General features: G+C 36.6%; 1 protein-coding gene across 1 annotated transcript in view; it reads right to left on the reverse strand.

The window, feature by feature from the left end:
• Positions 1-9038, reverse strand: part of MALT1 (MALT1 paracaspase) — a 44032-nt gene that overhangs the window by 19930 nt on the left and 15064 nt on the right. Inside the window, exons 2-6 of the mRNA XM_011361140.2 lie at positions 9009-9038; positions 8473-8569; positions 7845-7877; positions 5184-5210; positions 4532-4564 (exon numbers count right to left, since the gene is read on the reverse strand). The exon at positions 9009-9038 is cut by the window's right edge and continues 1 nt beyond it. Coding sequence (XP_011359442.1) covers positions 4532-4564; positions 5184-5210; positions 7845-7877; positions 8473-8569; positions 9009-9038 — 220 coding nt within the window. The remainder of the gene's footprint in view (positions 1-4531; positions 4565-5183; positions 5211-7844; positions 7878-8472; positions 8570-9008) is intronic.

Below are 9038 nucleotides of genomic sequence, written 5' to 3' on the forward strand. Positions count from 1 at the left end.
TTTATTAGCTGTATATGGAGCTTAATGGTAACTAATATTAAAGTATACTTTTACTGAATTACAACATAAGTAAGGAATATAATATTCAACCAGACTTTTACAGCACATTTAAATAAGAAATGTTTGAAATTGGGTTCCCAACAAATCAGGTTCTGTTTTGCTGACAATTGAGAGGCTAACAAAAGAAATACCAAAAAGAGGAACAGGAAGGCTTCGCACCAGAGCAAGTAAGGGGAAATACCAAAGGGCGAGAAGAGTAGCAACTGAAGTAGTGACTCTGTATTTTTTCAGGTGATCTACTGTCTTCTCCCAGCTTCTTTAAAACACATTTTCCATTTAGGCGAGATGCGGCTACTTTAGGGCTATGTGAAGACTTTTGTATGAATATCGTAACAGTTTATTTTCTGACCTTCATGCACTGAGATTCTGTTCAAAGATGTGTTCTCACACAAAAAAATGTTTCTGTTCTTAAGGGGCAAAAAGATCCACATCTATGCCTTAAAAAGTACCAGCGGGCCTGTGAATCAGGTGTGCAACTCGTCCAAAACCAGCCGTGGAGGGCTGAGGCAGCTTAGAGCGGACTAGAACCGAACCGTTCTAGTCTGGGTGGGTTGGAAATTAAAGCCTCGAGACCACACATGACTGTAGCAGGCTCTTATGATGTTTTTCTTGAGGATGTTACACAGTGAATCCGTGAAGGGGACACCAGAGAGATTGGAGATGGTGTAATGAGCATAGGGCCAGCCAACTGTCTGAAGAGCCACACTGTGTAGGATTGCAGGCCACCGCCTTCTGACACAGGCCAGGACTAGGTGACTAACCTCTGTCACAAAGTTCTGCTACGTAGTTTATTTATAAATTATTATGAATATTGCTCTTATGAAATCATAACCGGCACAAACAGTCACACTGCTGACTTGATGTCTGCAATAGTTAATAGAATTTCAGATGTTTCAAATCATTAAGTGGATTAAATTTCACCAAAAAAATCTTTGGCAAAATTTCTTCTTTTCCCACAGAATACTTAAGTCTAGTGTTAAATGAGGTCTGGAGGAAAACTAGTATCACCTCAAGGAATGTTACTATTTCAAGTGGCAGAAAACCTTCAATATTTTCACGTCATGGCATCTTTATTCTATATTTACATTTCCAGAGGTTTCTTGCAAATTGCCTACTCTTATGAGTACATACATTTTAGAAAAAATAGAACGGTACATAAGCCACATTTCTAATTCAATAAAAGTCACTTCGAGTCCTATACAAATGATAATCTCTTCTTTTACTCAAAAAAAAAGGCCAATTATTAAGACTACTTAATATATAAGGATTCAGACATAAAGCTTCAATTAAACTGAACTCAGTGAAAAAGCTGAGAATACTCAGGATGGATTTCAACAGGAGGCAGTATAAAACTTAACATCACGGTATTTCCTTTTTTTTTAAAGTTTCTTCTTACTTAAACTAGATATGCACTCTTATACCTAAGTACTCATTATATAGTAAGACTATTAGGTGGCTAATCCATGGAAAGAAAAATTTCAGTGCATTTTCCTGCGAGCCCACCAACCCTATCAAAAATTCAGACCTAGCTTCAATGCAGTGAAGGAGTCAGTTCAATCTGCTTCTAAGTGAGGGGATGTGTGGTCTCTGGCTTACATCATTATGGCCCAAATCATGGGTTCCCAAAGTTACTCAGGTGTTAGTAAATCATAGTGGGTTTTGGTAGAATACTATGATAATTTAATTTTAGTATATATCCTAAACTAAGTTTTATTAGCAGGAAACAATGATAAAGTATGTAAAAGAAAAAAAACCACTGGGGTCTTTGGGGGAAAAACACCCAGTTGTCAAACTAAACAACACAAGCTGTTTCTGCTAATATCAATTCTTTATTCATTGGTTTTGTTATGTTTGGAAAGATACTTGGTTGACAGAATGTAAGGGTTCCACAATTTGAGAACTATGTGCCTTAAAATGTATGTATCGATAATTGATCATAATTCTTCAAAAAATTTTCCCTAATGATAATTTTTAATAGCTACTTTCTAAAATGTTTTAAAGCATTTTCTTGAATTTAGTGTTAAGAAAGATGATGAGTAAATAAATCTTACCTTGCCCAATCTACGTGTAAAACAATTCCTGAATGGTAGGCGAACTGAGGAGGATTTGTAATAAAGAAGCAGATTGCAGTGGTCGAAATAAGAGATGACAAAGACTCATTCCAGGAAGTTATTTGAAGAAAGGGAAAGGAAAAGTCAGAGTTTAGAGATATGATAGAGAATGAAACAGTAAAATTTGAAGTTGAGGAGATAAGAATGAGGAATCAAAGAAAACTTCAAAATAGCAAGGATACAAGCAATTTGTGATAGTTTTCAAGTGATAAAATAAACGGAAGAAATTCTCTGTAGAAAAACATTTACTGTAAGAGCCACCCACAATTTCTTGAACATTTACTGGAAAAAGGAAACACAAATGCAAGTTGATTAAGAAATAGAATAAAATCACTTCAGAAAGATATTTTGACTACATGATCTTAGACATTTTCCGAAGTTCAACGCACTGTATTCTTTAAACATTGATACAGTGCTATATCGTTAATTCCAAATCTAATTATCTAACGGTGTGTTACTCATCATATCTCATCTAAAATGAATCAATATTCATAAGCACCTGGAAAAGGTCCTGGCACATATTTAGTGCTATGTAAGTATTTGTTAAATAAAATCTCCGGCTACCTATCAAAAATTGAGTATTAGCATCAAATCTGACTGGTTGAACATACGGTCCTTGTTAATCTTATGCATAAAAATTCTGAATCTTTATGTGCTCAGAAATAAGGTCCAAATTCCTTAATCTGGCAAAGTCATTCATATTCGAGTCCATGCCTACCTTTCTAGCTTGCTACAAGAGACAGCCTCCTAACGAACCATGGGATCCTTGCCCTCTCGGACGGAGTGTAGTCACTCACCCCAGCCCCGAGCCCAACCCCCAAATCTGGGCTGCCCCGCAATTCTCTCTGAACAACATAACGTGGCATGACGCTTTGCCAGTTCCGAGCCTAAACCTTAGGAAATCTGACAGCTTCCAGTTTGGGGATCCAGCCGCCACGTAAAGAAACTTAGTTATACAGCAAGACACGTAGGGAAGGAGGGGAGGAGAGAGAAAGGGAGAGAGTGAAGCAGACCAAATGTTCACAACAGGAAAACAGGTGAGCACGTGCCCCCTTCGAAGGGGCAGCCACTGTTTAGCCACAACTGACAGCTGCCACTTTGCAAAAAGAACCTAGAAATCTGAATTTTTATATGACACCTAATTAGTGTCAACTGATTATAATTGTTAAAAAACACTCTATGGACCACTCCCATCCCGCGTACAAACACAAAAAGGCTAGCCCGTTTGATGCCCTTGTCTCTAAGGATTATAGCAATCTCATGTTTGCTGCCCCTGGTTTTAACTTCATGTCTATTCTGATGACATTCATAACCGTATCGCTAATCCTGACCACTCCTTGGAGTTCCAGATCCAAGTACACAATTGCCTGCTGTACATCTTCACCCTGATGTGACACAAATGCCTCAGACTGGTTAGGTCCCAAACTGATAGTCCTCTATCCTCCAAAGCTTGCCTGTGACTCTGTATTCTCCAGCTCAGTGGGCTGTATTGCTAGCCACCCAGTGGGCCAAGCGAGAATCCCCGCAGGCATGGTGATTCCTCTCCACTTTTTATACCCTATAACCAGATGACACAAACAGCTTACGGAGTCCGTTGCCTAGCCATCCTCTGGATTTGCTCTTTTCTGCATTCTCTCTGGTACTTCCCTAATTTAGATTCTGGTTATTTGTTAACTAGACTATTCCAACAGTTTCTTAATTTTTCTTCTAACCAAAACATCTCCCTCCACTTTACTTTCTACACCAATACGAGACTGGCCTTTCAGAGCGTCAAATCTCATTGACTGGTCTACCAAACAGTTTCACTGCAATGGCTGCACGAGAAACGGGCCTCCTGAGGTCCTGGTTTCACCCTTCTCTCGCCCCCTTCTCTCTCTGCTCTAGAGCGCTGTGTGTTCCTTGTAGTTCCCCAAATTCAGCACCGTCTCACTTCTCTACCGTGCTGCACTGAGGGTTTCAGGTTCCCTCTGCCTGCAAGGCCCTCGTTCTACTCATCCTTCAAAATGTAGAGCTGCTATTGCAATCTCTCTGCTGCTTTTCTCGGCTAAACCCATCAAGAGATAGCACTACTCCCTTCTATGGGACATCCGCGCTTCTTTCTGCTTCCATGTTTATTTGTTTGCATGTTGCCAAAACAAAGAAGTCACGCCAGAGAAGCTGACTTGGTCCCAGGAACTGAATCCATCATCTTTTTAAGCCTCCTTAATTTCTTTTACAAATATCCAAAACAAACCATTTGGTCCCAATGTTATTCAAATATTTACAAAAGCTGTCAAATTAAAATGTCTTAAATCCCTTTGTGATCACCATAAAAGAGATATATACTATATTTTGATCAAGCATTTTAAAGCTCTACTCACCCAAAGCTTGGTCAGCTGTTTGCTCTTTATTATCTATAATAAAATAAAAATGCAAAAAATATAAGGTGTTAGGATTCATGATCCAAGTCTCTTCAGGGTTAGGGGTTTGTGGAAACAACGAACAATAACATCAGCGGCATTAACAGACAGACCATGGTTTATAACAGCTAACGTGCGATTTTAAGACTTTCTAGATTCTTGATAAAAGCAAATACCTGGATGGATGAAGTTGAAACAGGAGCAGGGGAATGCCTTTGGTAGCTGACACAGCTGGGGGTAATAATCTTTAACATGCTAGGTAGGAATTACAATCTGAACACAGTGGGCGGTGGGTATAAGAGGTAGCAGCAGAGGAGTTAACATTTACTGTAACATTTACTGAATGCCTGCCTGGTGCTGTGCTACAGGCTTTCAATATAACTGACTGAAACAGACCTCGCTTTACTCTGTGAGGCATATGTGACTATTACCTCCATTACACAGATAAGGAATCTGAGGCAGAGAGAGATTATGTCACTTGCTGAAAGTTACTGAGTGAGTAAACCTCATTCCATAGTACTGTACATAATATGAAATATTTCCTATCCCCAAGGACCATTGGATTCGATAACTTAAAAATCTAAAATTAACGTTTTATGTTTGTATTACTCACCAGGATGCCCAAAATGATTTAATTCATCTGAAATGAAATAAAATAGATTAGCATTAAATAATCTAAATGCCAACTTAGCAGAAATAGTAATACTAATCAAAGAAAGAGGTTTTGAGCTACTAAATCGTGTTGTATTGTTTTATCTACAGAAATTTCCAAATACTTTAAATGAGAAGCCATGCGAATATGAAATAGGAAGAATACTGTTGTGGATATCACTGAAGACTTCTAAGCTATTATTGTTTTCACTAAATGGCAAATTAAGTGCTCATAATTTGTTAAAAGTTTTAGATAGTCTGGCCAATTATAGGACAAAATAGTCAAGAGACAGGTCTGTCTGTGGCCTCAACTATAAACTTCTTGAAACTAATTAACAATCTCAAATGATCTTTTCTTTTTTAATAAACTTTTAATTTGAGAACACGTTAAGATTTATAGAACTTACGTGAAGGCAGTGCAGAGTTCCTGTATAGGCTCATACCTAGTTTCCCTATTTTTAGCATCTTGTGTTAGGAAGGGATGTCTGTCACAACCATTAATATTCGTTTTTGTTCAAAGACCCCATATTCAGGACAACACATTACATTTACTTGTGTGGCCTTAGGCTCTTCTGTGCTGTGACAGTTTCTCAGACTTCCCTTGCTTTTGATGACCTTGACAACTCTGAGGACTACTGGCGAGGCACTGGGTAGAAGGTCTCACTTGGGATTTGTTGATGTTTTCCTCATGGTTAGGCTGGTGTGGTGTGTTTTTGGGGGTATAGTGGTTTCAGAGTGGTTAACTTACACCCTCAGGCTAAAGGACTTCACCTAGGCAAACATCCGTGACATCAGAGCCATCTACTTTTCCTTTACAAACTTGATGAAGATAAAAATTAACATTAAGTAATACTTTTCATAAGATGTTAGGCAGAACTTATTCTTGCATGTGATATAAAGTCAACTGAAGAGTAGCATCAGCTAGAGTACAGAGCTATATACAATCTCTTTCCCTTTTGTCTTACAGACCTAATTTCCGATTGCTTAAGTCAGCGCCCTGTTCTTCCTTCTCCTTTTCAGCAAGGCTGCTTTACCCATTTGTAATACATTTAGATTCTTTTGTCGTATTCTGCATTCCATCCTGGGATCCATCCTCCTCTAACCTCCTACTAAATGATTTTTTAAAACTTGCATACGTGTATTCTCCATTACAGTGTCATACAGAATACTTTCACTGCCCTAACAAATCTCCTGAGCTTCACCTATTCAATCCACACTTTGTCCTGATAAAGTATCTCTTAACAAAATACATAAAATGAAATGGACAACATCATGCTTCATAGGTAAAAAAAGATATACGACGTAGGCACTGTTCATGAATGTGTCGACCACCAATTACAAAATGTCTCAACTTTGTAGACTTTTTTAGAAAGAAAAGTTGGATTTCATTTTTCCATCTGAAATTTCTAGAGTGGTTTCATAGCTGGATTTTCATCTCTAAGTGTTCTGAACAGATTTATTTGAATATCATTATTTAATGGTGTGTTTGTTACTGTGCACATTACAGGGAGCCTCTTGCATGCAAAGAAGCATCACAGCAAGGCGATGACTTACAGGCATCACCCTGAAGCCCAACAGGAGAGCAACGTTAGTTTATTTATTCTTAGAGGTCTCCAATGTTAGGAAGTTTTAAAAATCATGCAATTAGGCAAAAAAGGAGTAAAAGAAGAAAGAGGGGTTTGGTTAGGATTTCTTCACACAGCTCCCCTCATGTAGGGCCTGCAGACCCTGGGACTGGAATTCTCTTACGCTAGGGACTCCCATTCACAGTTATGTATTGGGGTGAAAACAGTGATTACAGTATTTCAAAGTGATAGGAAGGATAGAAAAGTCAGGAAACGTAAGATTTAACATTATTTTCTTACTTTATCCAAGTAGAGCCTAAGGTTATACAGTAGTTTAAAGAGGCAGAAATTGAAAAAATACTTTGCTATCGACAAACTTAATTTTGCAAAATAGTGTGATGTCATACTCTTAAGTTTTAAAATTTACTCATTACAACTGTGTACAATGCTTTAATTAAAACAAATTAGAAGCTTCTGCTGAAATCGATTTTCAGTTCTCTTTATACATTATGATAAAGGTGACATGGTGATCTAAAGCTTTGTAGCTTCCAAACTAGGCCTTATCAATTTTATATGAAAACGACATTTAATATTTGATAAAACATGTGTTAAATAAATCTCCTGCCTTGAAAGTTTTATAGCAACTACATTCACACTCGAGGCACATTATCATGGTGAAAGGATAGATAAAATAATCAAAAAACTTTCCATGACAGTACAGCCATCTTATCTTTTTTACAGATCTTATGAAAATAAAAATGTGTATTATAAATTAATTGCAAATGTTCACTATTCATAAGGTGTTATGCAAAAATTTTATTATTATATGCTATAGAAAAGCAACTGAAAATTAGTTATTTTCATGTGTGTCAATTTAACAGTGTCTGTGGCAATTTACAAACTTCCAAAGACAAAGATACACTATCCTTAGATTGAAACTATTTCTTAGAGCTCGTATTTTTTCCATCACTGCACTCAGTAGGCTAGAGCACTCCACCGATCCCAAGAGGAGCCAGCATGCAGGATATATCTGGTTTCCAACCAAAGGATTACACTACCTTCAGTGCACTCCACTGCCTCATGTGTTCTTCCTTGTTCCAGAGAAAACAAATGTGAATGTAATGTAATTCATGATCTTAGGAAGGGTAGCCATCAAACGAATAGAGATAAATAGCACAGAAATATGTTGGCAAAGCAACATATGCATCAACATCTACTATTAACAACACAACTATAAATGCATTAAGCTTAACTAGAACAAACTCCCAAATTACGCACTTCATAATGGGGATTGTTGATTAATCATCATTCTTTCCTTCATATGTTTATATTTGTTTTTTAAAAATGTTTTATTAAAAATCTTTTCCCACTAAATCAAGTTCTTTGTAAGTAAAGTTTTAATTCATTTTTGCCATAAGTGTTTAAAATAAACTATAAAATTTAAAAATAATAAAAAAGGTCTAAATAAAAAACTACTTTTGTTTTTTTTCCACTCTTGGAATATGAACCTAGATTATGAATTTAGTATGTATTCTCTCAAAATTCTATAAACAGTATAACTCCTGATACTTAACAATCCTTAAATTAATGGGGTAAAAAGCAGTAGGATTTCCTTTGCTTAAACGTTTCATTTTATATAGCTTACATTATACACCACCTGTCAGAACAGTGAGCAATGCTGCTTACCTATGATGACGTCTACCTTCTTGCTATCTCGACTGTCTCGATCATTATATACATGACACCAGTAGGTGCCCTGATGTTCCAGATCCACATAAGGCACCTATAAGAATATCAGAACACACACATAGTTCCTCTTCAACTTTAATTTAAATCGATTTGGAAAGAAAGTTATTTTGTACTTTACAAAAACTATGAAACAAAGTTTCAGAAGGCATCAGACATTTTTAGATTATTTCCATTCATTAGGTTAAATATTAGCAAGTAAATGATATAATAATTCCAATAATAATGAGTTTCCCACAATACTATTTGACATTTTAGTATAAGCCCTTACATGTGGTATTACTGTATTCTAGTACTATATAAGAATATAAGATAAATATAAGAAACAATATGAAATAACAAGGGACTTGAAACAAACATTCTGAAAACATGAAAACACCCCGAAGAACAGGAATTTTAATATTTACCCTAATTTTCAATTAAACTATTTATTTTACATATTAATACAAAAATACCCCCTGAATCCAAGAGCTTACCATGTATAGCTTTTTTGTCTCGTGTGTTAA

Source organism: Pteropus vampyrus, unplaced genomic scaffold, assembly GCF_000151845.1.
Source record: "Pteropus vampyrus isolate Shadow unplaced genomic scaffold, Pvam_2.0 Scaffold62, whole genome shotgun sequence".
NCBI lineage: Eukaryota > Metazoa > Chordata > Mammalia > Chiroptera > Pteropodidae > Pteropus > Pteropus vampyrus.